We start from the raw sequence: 19,723 nt of genomic DNA on the forward strand, positions 1-19,723 counted from the left end.
TAGACCCAGTCAATCCAAGAAACAACTTCGTTCTTTTCTTTAGTTACTTAGCTCCAGATAAATCCTCCTAGAACCTGCATATTACTTCAGAGAACTCTTCAATTCTAGCAACTAGACTAGCCTTCTAGGCTGGCCTTTTACTGTAGCCATTCAATTTTTTTCTTTCTCTAATGGTATGATAAGGCAAATGAAAAGAGACAAAGCAATCTCCAACTATATTTTAATTTTACGGTCAAGGATGGTTTGGTTGTGTTTTTTCTGTATCCTTTTCTATTTTTTTTTTCAATCTGTGCAAACCTTCATGGCTTTTTTTTTTTAATAGTTCTCCCAACTCTAGCACGAATAAACAGAAAACTGAAAGACCAGAGCAATCATTCTCAAGGCACTCTGAGTTTTCCCATTTCATCATATTCATTAAACAAAGTTAATAAAAGGAATCTTAGTGTCTAGGACTTAAAACATTTCATCTTCGGGAGGCTCCCATGTCTCCTGCTTTATTGCATTAATCAATCTAATCTAATAGATTCTGCAATGCAGCAGAACTATAAATAAAAAATTACAATATCCTGTGATACTTTAATAAAAAGAAAAATTAGTCTGTTTTCAATAAGGAGATGAATTTATTGTATTCATCCTTACTTCAGCATTGAGCAATAATGGGTAAGTATGTTTATAACAACTGGAGGTTTAAATTACATTCTTTTTGCCCTCTGTGAGTGAAGTTGTATCCATGGTCTTCTTTGACTACTTCCTCTTAGAAGAGAAAAATATATCTTCTTTCCTTAATTACTAAAATGTTTTGACATTTTTCTCAAAAACAAACAGGAAGATTCTTCTAAGATCCCAAGACGTTGTTCAGCTTGTTCTGATAAGCCCAACTAAACAGTCATATTAGGTGACACCTTTTGGGTTTTTTTCTAAATCAGGCGAATAAGAGGGGAAATGGGGAGATGACTCCCTGTACCATGTGTTAGTTTTTCAGCCATAAATAGCTCAGGGCAGTACTGGTGGTTCTCCTAGGTACCGAGACCAGCTGTGAACACAGTGTATGATGGCAAGACAGGAAGGAAGAAACCAAGAATGAAGATACAAAGGGAAAATTTAGCTGTTGAAAAAAATTATTAACCGAGCTTATTGTTCATCTGATTTCAGTTAAATCCAGCTGTTGGCTGTGTCTCAGTACTGAGCTGAGTATAGTAAAAAATAATTTTTATACTACAAAGAGGCAGCAAGTCATTTGGGCTTTGATGAACTCTCCCATAAAATTTTGAATAATCTCAGCTCAGTATTGAAGGTATATGACCCAGGATAAAATGGGCAAAGAAGTTATGTGAAAATGGTCTGGCAAGCTTAGCTTCTGGAAGGGGGTAAGGAAGGACTGCTCATGACACATTTCCATTCCTCCTCAACTTTGAAAGAAATCCCGATTAATACTTGGAAATAATTTTGTGTAAGCTGAAGAAGGACATGTAGAAAAAAAAAGGGATTCAAAACTATAAATTTTTCACTCAGTGACAGCCACCATTGAACTAAATGGAGTTTTCTTAGGATTGGAGAGTCAACCCACTGTGATTGACTTGAAAAAGGAGACATTTATGTAGTTCTTTTTAAAATTACCCAGGATCTGAAAATATGATGTATCTCAAATAAGGAATGCCAAGTCAGAGAGAGAAGAGTTTGTTTGGTTTGGCTGGTTGATTTTTGAAAGTTTATAATAATAAAACTTATCACAAAGTTCTTTCCAATTGGTCTGATATTTAACAGTTTCTTCAAGGGACACCGTAGCAACTAGCCCACAAACAGAAGAAGCTAAACACACACAAAAACCATTCAAAGCTAGTCCTAAGTTTTTGTTCCCACACAGAATCCTACCACAGGCATTTTTATGAAAATGTTCTAACTCTTTATTTCTGTTTCTGTATCAAGCACCACAGGAAATAAAGCAGGAATTACAGGCAAGATATTCTAGAAAATAATGGAAAAGGCCAGTTACTTTCCTATGAAGACTAGGGAGAAAGCCTAAAACCTCAGCTCACACTGTCACTTGGTGGTGAAGATGAGCAGAGTACTTGGTAACTTTTCTACAGTGGTGGAAGGGAGGCAGAGGAAGAGGAGTCCATCCATCAATAGGGAGGGATTAAATGGGGAAAAAATAGTTTAATTTCAATAAAAACCTATTTTGGTATATCAGTCCCATGAAGTTCTGTGACAAATCAGTCAAGCCCACTGGACTTCACAGCAACTGAAAAGCCTGCCCCATCCAATGTATGGTTCCTTTGTTTTCACTTGTCAGAAGACTATTTTCTTCTTTTCAGAAGACTATTTTCACTTCAGCATCTAAAGCCAACAGGTTAAGTACAAGACAGCTGAGATAAACTCCACTAACCTTGTTATTAGGAGTACAGCCTATCTATAGGCTACACTGTGTTCCACAGAGCTTGCCTAGAAGCAGCAGAAAGCAGTTGTATCTCTCCCCTTCCCTTCCCTCTGTATGAAATGGAGTGTTTATTTATGATCATGTTGTTCTTACTAACCTTCAACAAATTTTCTGATACTCTGGGCAAGGCTCCGGACGCTGCTGGGGAGGTTCCAAGGGTCTTGCTTGATGTGGAGTCGTAGCCTCTTTGGGCAGTTGAGCTTTGGTTCCATTTCTTGCTGAAACTCTAAGCAAGGATGAAAATAGTATTTTTCTGCCTAAGCCTCCTGAGAATGTCACAGCCAGACATTGTTTTTTTCCTGAATATTTTCACTACTCAAGGAGTTGGCAACTTATTTAACTCTAGTTAAAGCTACGGTGACAGGTCTAACAGTCATCTAAGCTCCCTTAAGTCTAAGTAGACAGTGTGCAGCATCCCCAAACATGACTCTTTCTGAAGCAGGTACATAACACAGAAGGTGCATCGTAAGTAGGACCTCAGAACTTTTAGAGGCAAAATTGCTTCAATCAGAAAATTAAATTTAAACCAAAATTATTTATTTAAAAAAAAAAGACACACACACACACACACACAAAAAAAAAAAAAAAAAAACAAACCAAAAAAACCCAACAAACAAACAAACAGAAAACCCACCAAAAAAAAAAAAAAAAGAAAGGAAAAAAAAGAAAAAAAGGAAGTTATGTGCTCTTTCATACAGATTCATTTAGCAGGTAGTAATTCAAGCTTTGTAAAACCTCGCAACTGGGGTAAAAAAAAAAAACCCTCTGGCCACCTAAAGTCAGTATTCTTTGTCAAAAGACGTGTAGGGTCAATATATCATAGGATTGATATTAATAAAATATTAAGTTTCCCATTGAAAAATTCCCATTTCTTTTTTTTTTTAATTCAGTCTTCTGAAAGAAGTCCTCTCAATTTTTCATCACTTATGACTACCACCAGATGCTTATTTATATCCTTAGACTTAAGAAACCACGCAAGTGGTATTAGAGTGTCTGAATTTACATACAGGATATTTCTTTTTAAGCAATCAGTGATACTTAAATAAGTACGTATTTGGCAAAAATATTGCTGTGACTATAAATCTTAAATTATTTATAAATCATCTTTAAATATAATATAACTCCAAAAATTATAAAAATCTGCTATTAGTAATAAAATAGATCAGGAATGCCTTCAGTAGTTGTGACAAAAATGCATTAAAAACACCCGCAATAAAAAAAACAACTGCTTCTTGCTTCAAGAACCTCAGCAATACGACAGTCAGTTCAGAGTCCACAATTTAGCTGACTTTGAAATTTTTCCTACATTATGCCAGAAAATGTAGGGAGCCAGGTTTCAACTAAGAATAAAGATCTATTTAACATGAACTTCAACAGTTAATGCAGAATATACCAAGATTAAGCAAAATCAGTTCTTTAACACCAGCTCAAGGAGTGGACAGCCATTTCCATGTACCCTTCAACATGCCTTTTAACCCTCATAGCCAGAATTAAGTGTTACCTTGGAGGCCTCGGCCTGGTGTAAAGTACTTTGTCTGCTCAAAGGCCCTCATCACAGCTGGTCCTTTCAAAAGATTGACAATTGAATCGACCTGTTGGGATCAAGCTTCTGTGAGAAAGATGTTTTCTTACTGCAACAATCAGAATTAAAATTCTTTCTGTAAGAAATGTGGGCTACTGATGAGCAACTTTGGATTCTTTCTTACCTAATGGCTCTCATTAAAGTTACAAACTAGAGAACATTAGACTAAATTTAAGGGCCTGTTTAATTTGCAGTTTTGGACTATTTACAGAAAATTGCGGGAAATGAGTAAATGCATACCATCCCAGTAAACAGTGGGATGCAAAATTAAAAAGAAGTATTCTCTAAAGATATCTTAGCTCAAGCACAGACATCAGTATCAAAGCCAAGAAAATAATCTCATACTTGACCAAAAAGATGCTCCAAGCAGCTATGGAGTTTGTCCTGTTTATCATGGGAGATTCGAACACTTATGGGAAGCTCATCACCTGAAAAATATTTTAAAATGAGAAACTGTTTAGAAACTTCAGCATGTTTTCCAAAACCTTTGCAGCTTAGATAATCTGCTTTGCACACAGATTGATGCTTACACTGTAAGGACTACAGTAACTGTCCTCCCTACATATTTTGCATTTATTAGTTGCTCGATAATACAAAAATAGCTCTTAAAAAAGGGACCATATTCAAAACCCAACTGGTCATGGTTCTGGAAGACCTGCTCTAGATGAGCCTGCCTGGGGGGAGACGGGGACTAGACCAGATCATCCCAAAATATCCCTTGAAACCACAACCATTCCGTGACCAGAACACATAATTCTGCTCTTCTGTAGAATATACTCAACTCCAGACTAAACGGCCAAGTAGTGTGAACTCAGCGTAGCAAACCGCAAAGACACTGAAATGCATTCAGTGTAAAGATTTTGTAAGGGCTCCACAGACAATTCACAGTCCTAGTGTTCTTACTAACTAAATGGTTCTGAGATTTTAGTAATTCAGCAAAAATACAATACCCAAATACTGTTTGATATGAAGCTTTTCGTAGCACATACCACACAGAAAGCGCAAAGGAAAAGGACTGTTTCAGGTCACTGCCCCATCACTTGCTCTTTCAGACAATATGTGATATACCTTGAATTCTTTCAAAAAATGTTGAAAAATTGAGCTTAAAACTGGTTTTCCTCCTTGATGTTAGTGACAGACAAGAAACAATTTATGATGCCAATTTATTCAAGGTTAATATAGACTCAATTTTTCACGTCAGTGAAACACTTTAACAGTACTTTTCTTTCTTTGATTTTTTTTTAGCTTCTTTAGATGTCCTTACAACCATTATACCTCTTCACAGGATTTTAATTGCAACAGAACACAGTGCCCAAGAGGCCTGATCTGGAGTTAGCCAGGCTAACTTTAGAACCAGCTGAAAATTAGGGCAGTAGAGAGTGTGAGTTTCACTGAGCAGCAGTATTCGTCATCTAAAGTACTGTATCTTTGCTTGGCTAGCAAAGATATGTTCTTTTAGGCACCTCAGCTGGTACTTCAGCTTGATCCTGCACAAGAGTACATGAGCTCATTTTTATCTTAAGTTGAAAATACAGACCCTGTGTCTTCTCTTTTATTAACAATTCATTATGTCCTTCATCCTTTACTCTGTATTAGCTTAGCTGTGTAAGTATGCATCATTTCTGGAAATGAAATTTTGTCTTATTCACATTACTATGCATTATTCACAAAGCATCTCAGATACCTTGCATAATGTCTTAATACTTTCCTGTTTCAACTGAAAATATCTCTGCTGGTACAAGGGCAATAAAAGTTTGCTTTCTCTATGGCCAGGCCTCACTAGTGGCCTAATATTCATATAATATTCATATTCAACTAATATGCTTAGTTTTTTCTTTTTCTAAATCATTCCCAAAAGATAAACTCCCAGCTTAGAGCAAATATTTTTTTATTATTAGTCCCTGAGTATATGACCTCCCTTTCCATGCAGTTAAATTCCATCCCATTCCTATTAGCAGCTGCAATTACTTAAATCCAATTTGTCATGGCATAAACAAGAATGTGCTCCTATGTGGTCTCACATTCCTTCCTACAAACACACACAGCCATATCCTGCTGTCTAGGTGCTGAAACTGGCTAGGAGAGCATTCCACCCTCACCTAAAATGCTCCTTACTCTGTGCAACTCAATGCACTGTCAAGACATGAAAAGCAGTGACTCCAGGAGCTCTAATACAGTCTACTCACAGAGATAATGGAATGCTGGCTCTCTTTTACAGAAAGATTCCTAAGTGCAGCACTAGCTAGGCAGAAGCTAAATTATGCACTTCTATTACTAAAGAGGATGTAATTTTTAAAATAAAAAGAGTAAAACTGCCAGGCAAATGAAAAGAATAAAATTGATTAAAAGGAACAGAAGACAGATTCATAGATGACTTTTCCAAACATACCTGAATCCATTTCATCACTGTGAAAATAAGAACTGCACTGACTGCTACAAATGCTGGTGAAAGAGGCAATGGAGTTCCTATTGCTGTTGCAGTCACTTGAAAATAAAACACAAAACAAAAAGGAAAGAAATAAAGCTATGTCCTTTAACACAGGCTCTGTAAAAAAAATGGAAATTCTTTCCCCTTTCCCATTCTAAATTTAATGATGAGATGGTCTGTGTAATTCTTAATACACAATAAAGATCCCTGTGCTTAGGCTCTCATTTAATTTGCAGTCCTGGAAGGACTCAGAGGACTGGATTCCCAAAATAGATGCTTCAATTATCTCCCTTCCCCTTACCTGTGAACAAGCACTTGCAGAATAGTAATACAGACTTTGAACGCAAAACAACCAACTTTTCTTGCATGAGTGGCAGTCTTTGAATCTGTGGCCTCAAATTTTTTAGTTACTTCACATTTTCTCCTGGTCCATAGCTAACACAAACATTGAGTCTTTACAACTTACACAACAGAGTCTCACTGCTGGTTTACAGGAGATTTGATTCATTTGAGTAGCACCAAAACTCAAATTACAAGCTATTTTCCTTGTCAGCCAAAACAGTTCATGATCCCATCTCTTCCAGCTGCTCCTTTTTTTTTGAGATGTATAGACATTTTCATCTGTGGTTTCAGTCAAAACTTCTATGCATATGAAATTTCACCCACATTGGTCTAATAGGGAGATTTAAATTTGTAATTTTTTTCTGCTTATTTCTCTCAAAAATAATTTGTTCTGTACAGAAAATACATGGAGATATACCTACTCCTGCAGTAAAATCAGAGTAAAAAAATAGACTTTTGTACTAAAAATCTTATGAAGATATATTTGAATTCAAAGTCTTCAGAGTTATTTAGCCATATGAAAATCATTTTGTCTCAATGCAGCAAATGCTTAAGTAATTATCCAGCAGAGGGAGTCTTAAAAATCCAAGTGAATGTAAGATAATGTAAAAGTGTACCTAAGGGATGTTTATTCATAATTATATGGGTCTTGTTTTATGATTTGGGTGTATTCATTCACCAAGATTAACACATCCATTCTTAAAAGAACACTGCAGTTATACATGTGCTCCATATTTGTTTTCTTTATTTGTGTAGACACAGAAGTAACTTTTCATTATTATAGGTAGAGTGACTTACTTTTCCTGGCTAACCTACATGTTTTGGACCTGTAGTCAACGACAGAAGTGAATGAGTTAAACTTTTAAATGAAGAAGTATGATGTAATTACAATCATAACCATTAAGTAGATGAAAAGACATCAGTAACAACATGTTCCTAATAGCGGGTGAACAGTCCCAAGGAGTATTAAAAATTTCTGGCTGGATATTAAGAAATGTTTTCTAACTAACTCTATTCACTTATTAAAGTCTCCAAAGGGGAGATGAAGGTTAATTAAAGCTGGGTTTTGCAAAGCATGAGAAAATAAAACACAGGAAAATGAAAAACAGATTAGATGCATTTGCTGTATCATTCTGCATGTTTTTGTGTTGTGTTGTAAAGTTTAGAAGGAGACCCTACACAAAATGAGAACATTATAATAGCTGAAATTAGCCAAAGAATTCCAATAATAAGCACTGTGGCATTATGAGAGCTAGAGATTTTAAGTATTCACTAATACAATTATTTAAGAAAAAAAAATCTAATCTCACTCCAACACTTGTCCTTCATGCAGAAATTTTATGATTATTCTGAATATGGAACCCTATGTATTCCTATACAGCTAGAATGGAAGGACAGGAATCAGAAGGACAGGAATCAGAAGAAGATAATGTTTTGAACAGAGACACTCATGTCCTGGGTCACACCTTCTTTCTGCACATACAAATCCTGTGCCAGATGGGGAAACCTCCTGGAAGGAGAAAGCACACATCACGGGAGCAGCTCATGAACAGTCAGTTTGACACGTAGAGGAAACTCTAATTGCGCTTCTGCTGGACCAAGAACTTTACCTGTGTGTTCACCATGTTAAGAAAAATCTGTGCAAATTATCTCTGCATTTATATCTGTATGGTTCTCTATAAACTGATGGAGAGCTTATATCTACCAGGCTGCAGTAATCAAACATAGCTTGGAAAGAGATCTCAGCAACACAGGGTTCTGTAGAAAAATGATAAACCTACTAAGATTCTACTTTCTGAGCACAATAATGAACTATGATACTGACCAAATAATGAACCCTCATTTTACTTGCAGCTAAAATTTAAATTTAGGTTTTATATCATGTAGTTAACCAATTCTCTCTAAGCAAGAGCGTATAAGAACTTATAATCTGTGTAAGAGCTATACTTGCTACAATTACTCCTTCCTTTTCAACTTCTTCATATTCTCATTCACAGTAAACATGATGCATTACAAATTTTAGAGGTGAGTAGATACTACAGTATTTAGAGTGAAAGAAGGTGTGAAATACATGTTGATAAACAGTATATTTTTCTTTAGATGAGGAAGAATGGTGGCTCTATCACCTTGCTTTCCATGTTAGATATTTGATTTGTTGTTGGAGACATAATAACAAGTTATTTTTGGTTTTTATTAGACAGGTAATCTAAAGTAGTTTTACATTTCTGGTCGTGATATCCTATTCAGATTTGGGTGACTAAGGTCTAATAACTAATCTGTACTCTTAAGACTTTATTTTACACATCATGAGGCTAGTTACTCCTCCATTAGTAATGTCAGAATCATACTCTAATAGTCTTTATAACCACTTGATACTTTACAGACTTCCATATTTGATTCAGTTGAAAAATAAAAATATTATTAATAAAATTACCTGTAAGAATCCCTGTTACTGATGGTATCATGACCGGAATCTTCTTGCTCATCACCTGTTACACTGAAACAGACTTTCTTCCCATTCCTTTCTCCCTTTTCATTATCACTGTCTGCTGGTATTAAAGGCTCAGGAGTTTTACGTTCTGATTTGGGAGAATAGGTTATTGAAGAAAGAAGGCTGTGAAACACAGAAACAAAAAAGGTAAATTCACGTTTTTCAAAAGTGAGCTAGCAACAGGATAACATTTCTCATCACCATCCTCCAACTATTACTCTACAATATGTGAAGGGAATATCTTAATTCAGTCAGTATCTATTTGAAACAAGGGAGAGAAGAGACACATTCTGTTGTTAAAAAGTCTAACAGTGAAACCCATTAACCTTACCAAATACTTAATCACATATGAAAGCAATGATTCCAGTTGGAGAAGAAATACAGCCCATTCTTGGACACTTGGGGTCAAACTGCATATTAACATAACTAAATATGAATTCTGCACTTCTTAGCACAAATTAAGAAAACAAACAAAAGAATCTGTATGTCTGTGAAAAGCATGTATTTTCCCAATTACTACTGTACAAGACATGCCAGTGTGCATCACAAGCTATTCTACTAGGGCATTTTAAAGATCTTTATTAACATCTCTGTGTACTTCCTGACATTCAAAGTGTCTAAGCCACTATCACTAGTAAAACTGATGACTAATATACAAACATCCATGACGAGCACAAAAGTGACATCTGGCCAAGAAGAGAGAACAGTGCAGACTGCTACTTTTAGACCATGCAGAAATACTGGCAGTGAAAAATTCATATTCTTGGATGATTAATTCATACTAAGATGCTCTAATTTACTTTCAAGATCAGAACAGCAATAATGGGCAATTGTCCTTTAATTCCTATTGCTCAAACACTCCATTAAAATCCCATTTTCAAATTAATATTTGGATTTCAAAAGCAGCATTTTTCTTGCAAAAACTACTTGCTAACTACCTGAAATCAGAGGAGACTGAACTAAGCTTTTTTTTCCCCTTGAATTACTTAGAAATAGTAGCAGAGTTTTATTAAAGGAGCTGTCAAAAATGGTCAACTGGCAAACTTTCCAAGTACATGGTAGGATTCAAACACATTAGATCTTCTTACACGAAATTCTTGCTACTGATGGGAATAGACAGATATATTTTATTCCACATACAGTTAAAAATACTGATCTGAACTTCAACTAGAATACAAAAAAATGATACTAAAGGTATAATTTCACTAGAATTTAAACTCACTCCTCCACTAGACTGATGTCTTTTGGGCTACATGATGCCTTAATGCTTTGTTAAGTTATCAGTAGGAAATCACAACTCAGTTCTTTCCAGTCACTTTCCAGTCACTGGCAAGCATAACTCCACGAGTACGGGAAGAGAGATGGGGCACATGTTTTAGGTCAGTGTTCAGTGTCAATCTCATGCGAGAGCATATGTGGTTTTGAACCTGTCCTAAAATAAACCTGTTATGGAAGCAGAAACCCTAGGAAACCAGTTCTTCGTACCTGTAAAACTTATTTCTTTTTAAGAAACATGTAAAGGGTTCAAAAAAGGATTACGCGAATTCATGGCAGATCATCCTAACACTGCTCTTAAACCAAAAGGTCCATTCCAAAAAGACCATATAGTTCTGCCTTCTGAAAGATAAGGACAAGGATGAACCTCTACTTTCGCTTTTTCTTGTGTTCCCACTCTCACCCACTCAAAAATAAAAGTGGGAGGCTCATTCTAGTAACTTCTTGGGAATTTTGTTGTTGCAAGAAAATAATCAAGAGTAAGAAACAAGCATAATGAACTGCAATTTCAGCTCCTGAAAATATCTTCCCCTGAGTAACTATTTGTCAAGACACAGACAGACTATTATATCCCCTTCTTTTATGTGACTGTTTAGTCACTGCTGCCAAGAGCTCAGTAAAAGACTGATTAAGGTGGCTGGATCTTTCCCTAAGGGGGCTTTTCCATTTCTCTCAGCAGGCAGGCTCTTTTTCTAAGGAAAATTTTTTTGCTGAACTACCATGGACGGAAGATGGAACTTTGGATTACCAGGTTCTGGAGCAAGTAGATACTGAGGTCACTGATGCCCTCTTAAAAACTCAGTCGAGTGAGTTTAAAGTAAAAACCTGGATACATCCCCTCCCTAATAATCATGCTTAAATACACTTTTTCTTCTTAAACACATTACATTCACAATACATTTTCCCCAGAGATGGGCCTACCCCCAAAAAAATTACCTTAGATGTCTAGCACTCAAAGGAGAAACACATGCAGGAATAGTGACTAAGAGCTAGAGTATCTATGAAGAATATTTCAATGAAACAGGGAAATTTAAATCTTAAAAAAAATAAAATCCTCCCCTGTGGAATTACTCCTGCGTGCAACCCATGTCAACACAACCCTGACAAACAAAACCTGCTCTATGGTTGGTCAAAGAATTAAAAATGGCACTAACAAAAAAACTTTCTGCAACCTCTGACCTTCTCTGCCTCTTCCTCACTCAACAGAGACCTGAAAAATGTTCAAGCTTCTTGTATGTTCCTGAAAGACATCTTTCCGAAAAAGAGCTAGGATCGTGGGAGTGCACTGAGTGCATGAGAACCAAGAACACAGCAGAGTCACCATATATAGGAAACAATTTATAAAGGACTCATTTCTGTGTAACAACTAGCAGCAACATGGGTATCTGCAACATCACTGAAGAACTATTGGGATACCATTAAACTATTTGAATGTGAGCACAGTGGAGCCTTGAGAGGCTGTGGAAAGGGGATACATATTCTGTGTGTATTTCTCTCTCTCTGTCAGTATTACAACACTTATCCAACCGAACCTCATCAGCAAACCATCACATAAGCTCTTATGCAGACAATGCTAGGAGTACAAAGTCTTCTCTGAAATGTTCCCTTGCCATAATCCACAGGCTCTCACAGACCTGTTCTTCAGATGAAACACTCATTTTTCAATTCACTAACAGACAGCAGAGGTTGAGCAGATAACATTGCCCCAAGATCTGGCGAGCTGAAACACAGACCAATACTGACCTCAACACAGAGCAGAGACCTCTAGTAAAACGAATGAGCAAGTTTTTCAACAGTAAGTATAAAGAGTACCAAACAATCATTAAGTAGTCCCATTTTTCTGTCACACAATATCAATACAAATTAAAAATCGTAATAGATGCCATGCTCATATTATCTGTCCTGAGAATATTAAAAATAATGCGGATTGTTCAGGATAATAAACAATTCAGTTAAAAAAGACATCAATTTTATTGTTAACATGCCACAACAAAAAAAAAAAATAAATTCTACTCTCTATAAACCCCACAGAATTAGTATGTTCAAGCATTTACTCCCAGCTGTTTAAGTACAAAAATTTCTAATTAAAGCACAGCTTTTGGATTATCTTTTGTGTCACTCTATCTTTTGTTCCTTAAGTCCTAAATCTCAAGAGTTAATTAGTATCTGTTACTATGTTATAATATACCACCTACTTCTGAACTGCTCAATCTTCCCTGTTCAGCACTTTTAAGTAGGTCTCTTAGCCATCCTGTTTCCTCTGCAGAGTTGCTTTCCTCTACAGTAATTACTCACTGGCAGTCCACTCAATGTCCATGAGGAATAAAGCATGAAAAGTCTCAGTCTTCCAATCAACCAAAGGTAGAATTTGCTAAATACATCTGTGTACCTTATACAAGATCAGCTACAAGGTCAGTGTACAGAAAATTCAGGAATGAAAAAAGTGAACCCTTGTGTTTACTGTCAAAACTGCATGACCCTTAAAATGAATATATTCCTGTACACACAATTTTTCTGTGAGTGTGTGTATTTATATACACATTTATACAAAAGAAAGGCTAAGAATTTCCTGTGTTTTTGCATCACAAGCTCAAGGGAGTGGAAAGGAAAGGTGTGGCACACTGGCAACTGGGACTTCCTGAAATATTGACTAAAATTCCACATATAATTTTCTGACTTCCATGAGGAAGAGACACAACACAAGCCTTTACAGACAGTCATTTCTAAGTGGACCCAAGCACTGAAATTATCATGAATTTAATTAATTGATTTCACCTTTAGCGTGATAATTAGCAGAACTATGTAAAGGCACAGGAAACAACATTTTCTTAAAAATACTGAGTCAACTCTTGCTTTCATTCCCATTGGAGTATGTGATACATCACAATTACTTATTAGTACATAACTATTAAAATTACTATGAGAACAGTAAGAAAAGAAATCCCATTCCTAAGTACACATGAAAGAACAAATCACACTACAGTCTTCAATATACCAGGAGAAACAATGATACACCACTTCTTTAAACTTGGAATCAGGATAGGCCGTCTTTTAAACTCAAAAAAAATTGCTGTTTTTATTTTGAAAATTATTTTCTGACCTTTGCATTACATATGGGACCTTGCAAAACTTAAATACTTTTTACCCTTCTTCATCCTTATCCCAAGACAGTAAATAGCGCAGGAGTCAACCCACTAACTTTGCAAATGAAAAAGAAAGTTATAAATCCGTCTCCTGAATCAGGACTAACTGTGATGAGACTCTGAGCCTCCCACATTCAAGCCAAATATCCTTAATCACTCAACAGTAGCTCTCCCTAAATCCATAGTTCTTTCTTAAGGTCAAATTGGTTTTGAAAAATGTCTAACAAATTAATGCTCTCCGTATAGGTAAGTAATGCCTTACCCAAAAATTCATCTCTGGGACTATGGAGCAATATCCAAAGAGTTCAATAAAAGTTGGTTTCATACCTCTGCCCTCTGTTTCCATTCTTAGTGAAATTGTAGGTGACATTGTGTGCCTCATATTTTCCTCATTCAAATTAATTAACTTTGCCACATTCTAAAGAAAATCTACAAACCAGCAAAAACCTACAAACTGTGGGGAAAAAAGTCAGGCATGCTGCAAAAAATATCAAAATACAACATTACCTGCTCTTAATTCCTTACTTTATTTCAATTCTATCTGAAGTCAGCATTGATTCCTACGCTACACAAAAGCATTGCCCAGATTTATCGTTATCTTCAATGGAAAAATTAAAGGCAAGTCCAGATGGCAACATTTACTTACTCATCTATTTGGCAGACACATGTTTCCACCTCTTTCAGGGCAGCTTGTAATTTGAACAGCAATTTTTGATAGACATCTTGTGTTTCTAAGTCTTCTTCTTTCAAGAGGTACCTCAGACCATGGCCCTCTTGCTGGCCAAGAGACTGCCCTGAAGGGGCAGCCATAGTAGTAATAGTATGTTGGACATAAATCATGGGATTCAGTTTACCTGGGAATATTCCAAAGAGATTTCATTACTATCTTTATTTCAACATACATTTTGAAGTTACTAAAACATCTAACAGACACTGAAATATTCTTCTGTTTAAAAATTCATGTACTCATTTAATTTTGCATTTTATTTGCATTTCAAAGTCAAGCCATTTATGAAAAAAGTTACTGTGAAATTATTACTACCTGTTATTATGCCTTAAAATAAAACTAAGAATCAAAAGCATGGTGATTTCAGAAATGCTTATCCTTAATTTTGATACTTGGGCTATAAACCTAAAAGTATCACCTTTTAAGACTGTACATCAGAAGCACTGGAAGTAGCTCTTTCAAGCTCAATCGACTTACCTTGATCAGTGTTTTTATTTTCTTTTTCATGGGAAGAATGTTTTCTGCTGTCTAACTGTACACCAAAGGCACTACCAAGGGACGTTGAGGTCTTAGGGTAAGACACTTCCATCACATTGATATGGCAATTGGTTGGACAGAAATCACTGCTGTGAAGTGGTGAAATCTTTGACTTAGCTTGTTTGAAGGTAGGCCAAGCTCTGTTTTTTAATACTCTTGAAAACTAGAAGTAAGAAAACCAAATTTTGATTATCAGTTCTTCTTGTGTCTGCACTTAGCTAATAATTCTTGTGTAACTAACTAGAAAATAAAAGCTTAAAATATTTCAGTCATCCTTGCCTTAAGGTGTCCCAACTTTGTAATTTCAATCTTTCTCTAAAAGGAAAAGAAAAGTCATTCTCATTTTACATTTTTAAGGGGTTGTTTTTTGAAAAAAATGATATTTTAAGAAGTAAATAGCTTTGTTATAGAAAGATAGAATTTATTTCCTGTGGAACATAATAAAAAATTAAGTGCCTTTCTGGCAAGCAAGTCTGGAACCACTGTACTGCTCATGACATTTAGAAACACCTGTCGATATTTTCACATCAGTATTTTTTCAAAAATTCATGAAATTTTTGTCTGAAGCTATAATGAAGACAAAATCAGAAAGTATGAATTTTAGATTTCCTATTCGGGAAGGAGGAACTCCTCTTTAATTATATCTTATCCTCCTGCATTAAGAGAAGCATTGCCAGGGGTTGGAAGGAGGTGATCCTGTTCTCCTCCTCAGCACCAGTGAGGCCTCTCCTCGAGTACTGGGTCCAAGTCTGGGCTTCACAGGAATAGGCATGGGCATACTGGAGAGAGCCCAGTGGACGTGAGCCCAGTGAGATGAGTCAGGGACTGGAGCTTCTCTCCTGTGAGGAAAGGGTGAGAGAGCTGGGAAGAAAAGCCTGAAGAAGAGAAATCTCAGGGGGAAACACATCAATGTATATGAGTACGTGAGAGAAGGGTGCAAAGAGGACAAAGCTAGGCTCTTTCCAGTGGTGTCCAGTGCCAGGACAAGAGGCAATGGGCCCAAACTTAAACACAGAAGTTTCCTCTGAATATCAGGAAACGCTGTTGCACTATGAGGGTGATCCAGCACTGACACAAGTTACTCAGAGAGGTTCAGGGAAGAGAGGTCACGTCTCCCTCCTCAAAGATGGTCCTGGGAAACCATCTCTGGGTGGCCCTGCTTAACCAGGGCTGGCTGAACAAGACCTGCAGAGGTTTGTTCCAACCTCAACCATTCTTCTATTTTGAATGACATTAGGAAGCTGATGAGTACTAGTACATAAAAACTGCAAACACCACATTTAACAGACTTTCCTAGCCCAGCACCTCTTCCCCCCCTCCCCACCCCTATATATCAGCTCAGCAAGGAGGAATGTCTTTTATGGGCTAATTCTCATACAGTGCTTAGCCACATCTCCTTGATTCTAACATTTTAAATTTTGTGCAGAGTCTTGAATGGGCTAGAGTTATTTGGTTTTTAAGATGAGAAGACGTAAATCCAAAACGGAGAAGACTGAACTGGGCACTCAGCAGCTTCATCTACTTCAAAATCAAGTCATGCGATCAAGCTCTTCAATTGGAAAAGAGATTTGTCAGTTACAAGTAGGATTTTTGTCAATATGTGTAATTTCAGTGCAGTTTGTTGTTAGGGAAGAGTTTTTTCTGGCAAGATGTAATCAGTGTTTTAATCACAATATCTCTCCAGTCAAAATATTACACAGACCTACTTAGCTATGAACCACAGCTCATGCATAAGAATATTTTCAAAGTTAACTTGCAAAGCTTCTTCGCTAATAAATGTCAGTAAAATTTCAAATCAGTCAACTTTTTACTAACACTTCAGTTGAATTAAGACACATCCTGTCTGCAAAGTAAGATGTTTCTGGGACTTAAATTTCTGTTTATTTTGGTGTCATATTACTTAAGCCTGATGAACACTTGTTGGGATAATGACATTTAAATCTTTAGATCACAACAAGTTCTGGAGGGTTACAAGAAATCCAGTTATGGAGTTGTTCAAAGCCTGAAGAATGTACAAGTTGTTAAGAAGGGTACCAAGGACATTCAATGATGAAAATTTTTCTGCAAGCAGTACATATTTCACATCTCAATCTCCCACACATCCTGCTCCAGAGAGACCAAATGCTGGCTATGATTTAATAAGGTCATAAGTCAGGACCAAAATTCTTTTCATATATGTGTTGAGAAACATCTGGGACTCATGGCACAGGAATCGAGGTCTATTAGGAGAAAAATGTTCTGATAATAATAATAGTAGGAACTGCAGAAATCTACAGTCTCTTTTATTTATAGAACTCAAACTTTCACAGTAAAACCAGGAGCCAAGCAGGGCTCAGGCACTCAGAAAGTCTCCTGTAACTATGGTTACCTTTACCTTGCCAAGAAAATGACACATCTATTCCTGAAATCCACTTCATTACTAATTGTCATTAAAAGCTATAACTGTGAAAATACTGATTCTTGAGCAGATGAGATTTAAAGTGCCATTTGTATCAGGAATATCTGCTTCTAGACAGTGTGAGAACTATGAAAACTTCCCTGAGGCTGTTTGTTTCACATCCAGCAAACACAACAAAACTTGATTTACTATCTTGGCCTCCTCTGTAGAGGCTGTATATCATAGTCAAAATTTTCAGCTATAGAAAACATAAATCACCTGCATATTACTTGAACTGTAACTATTAATAGGAAAACTAATGAATTTTGCTTTAAAAATATATTTTGAATTTTAACCAAATTAGAAACATGGAGGTTTGTAATTCTGGCAAACAATGGAGAGATCAGATGTTTTCTAAAGCAATGGAGACATCTTTTGATGTCTCCATTGACATAACTCAGTTTATTCCATTTCTTTTTAGAGAGCACCTAGAAATGTCTGACAAGCTGCTTTTCGGCCTTCATCCTACTGAAGCTACAGATATTCCTAACAGTTCTCCCTATTTTTCCTTTGAAAACTTAAAAAATCATTATCTACCCTTTTAAATGCAGTTTCTGCAAATGTGTGAAGCTTCTGTATTCACTTTCCTCTGTATTCTTTCTGTATTGACTCACTAATGAGTTTGCATTAACAAAATGCAAATGGTTGATTCATTTACGTCCTGCTTAAATGGTTAAACAGCTATAGAAAAATGCACTGACAGCAACTGGTGGTCTTAGTCTGGGCTATTTTTTCATTCACATATCATTAATTTAGATCTCAAGCATATGAAAGTCAGCACCTTCCCCATTTTTCCATGGTATTATGGTCTATTAAACCAAGTGAAGCTAATAATTTACAGAGATGTTACTATTAACAGTTATGCTAGGGCTTAAAAGTTGAATAAATAGTTAAAATTTGATATTTGAATTGCTCTAGAAAGGAAAAAACAATTCTGTCGTTATTGCTACATTTTTGGTTAACATCTGCAAATTCACTAGAGTATTGGTTTAAGGCATTTACAAGAATGATGGCCATTTGCAGAATATGCAGTTGATTATGTCTGCAACTGAACACAGCAAACAAGAAAGAATACAAACTACCCAGTGTCTAAAAAAGGGATAAGAAAGAGAATGACTTGAAAAAAAATTTATGCAATTACTCAATTAAGGCATTCATGCTTCAAAATAGCTAAGCTTTCAGCCACATTTTTGTCACTGCCATAGACACTCTGAAGAGTTATTCAAACTGTACCACATTCCCCTGTTTTTCTCTTAAAATACAAATATAATCAAGCTTAGAACACGCATGTCATACCTTTTTATAACTAGAGATTCTTCTATAGATGTGCTCAATTTTCTCACTGCAAATGACACTGAATTTACTTTGAAGTTCAGTGGGGATAACGTCATTTAAGGAATTGAGGCTGTTGCAATTCTGCACAAAATGTTCATCGCTTTTTGCCAGTGCTTCAAGAATCTAAGATAATAAAAACAAGAGAAGTATGTTATGAAATTAAGTTGACTAAAATTTCCCCTTACTAATCATCTCTTATAACTAAAGCTGAAAAGTCTGATAACATTACAGAAAATGGTGCACAGCAACAATGAATGAAGCTTGGGATGCAAAGAGGTTTTCTTAAATCTATTCCCTGATAAGTTATACCCATAAGTATTTTTGCTTGGCTTCTCATGACATTGTCTGATAATGGATTTACTACTAATTTCCTACTAATGAAACCACTATGGCTCCTGTGAAATACATTATCTGCTGTATTTACTTGATCAGCACATATTATGCAAAGCTGCTGAATTAATTCATTCATTACTTCTAGAAAATCTTTGGTTTGGCAGAATACTAACACACTGAAAAAGCATGAAAGAAAACAGAGTGCTATCCTCTTGTATATTCTGCATAAAAAGACCAGGAAATAAGGCACAGAATAAGCTGTACTGCCCAGCAAAGTCTGAAGCCTTGCTATAATGGTGAGAGAAAACTAAATAAAAGGCATGTTGAAGAGATAAGGGTAGTATATATAGCCTTTATAGATATTTCAGTGGATCTTTCACTTTCTCTCAAGTATTATTTGATAATTAAGAAATAAGGGAGAGGGGCAGGAGGAATGGAAGACTTTGAATATCTTTTAACTTTTTTTTTAGATTTAAAGGCTCAATTTATAATAACATGACTCATTTTCCTCCTGAGCACACAATCATCCTTCAAAACATCAGAGAGATAAATGTGATCAATTATAAGGTATCAAATGAAAGAAATATAATCATAAGAGTAAAAAAAGACACAAGTTTCTCCATTGGTATTAAACACAATAAGCATTAACATACAAA

At 35.9% G+C, this 19,723-nt stretch overlaps 1 protein-coding gene across 1 annotated transcript in view; it reads right to left on the reverse strand.

The window, feature by feature from the left end:
- The window catches only part of PREX2 (phosphatidylinositol-3,4,5-trisphosphate dependent Rac exchange factor 2), a 172,406-nt gene that overhangs the window by 59,308 nt on the left and 93,375 nt on the right, over positions 1-19,723 (reverse strand). Inside the window, exons 24-31 of the mRNA XM_066180368.1 lie at positions 18,696-18,857; positions 14,903-15,125; positions 14,345-14,552; positions 9,224-9,403; positions 6,409-6,503; positions 4,365-4,447; positions 3,939-4,029; positions 2,535-2,663 (exon numbers count right to left, since the gene is read on the reverse strand). Of these exons, the coding sequence (XP_066036465.1) occupies positions 2,535-2,663; positions 3,939-4,029; positions 4,365-4,447; positions 6,409-6,503; positions 9,224-9,403; positions 14,345-14,552; positions 14,903-15,125; positions 18,696-18,857 (1,171 nt within the window). The remainder of the gene's footprint in view (positions 1-2,534; positions 2,664-3,938; positions 4,030-4,364; positions 4,448-6,408; positions 6,504-9,223; positions 9,404-14,344; positions 14,553-14,902; positions 15,126-18,695; positions 18,858-19,723) is intronic.

The sequence above is a fragment of the Chamaea fasciata genome, unplaced genomic scaffold, assembly GCF_029207755.1.
Source record: "Chamaea fasciata isolate MVZ Bird 193981 ecotype frontalis unplaced genomic scaffold, bChaFas1.0.hap1 SCAF_1, whole genome shotgun sequence".
NCBI lineage: Eukaryota > Metazoa > Chordata > Aves > Passeriformes > Sylviidae > Chamaea > Chamaea fasciata.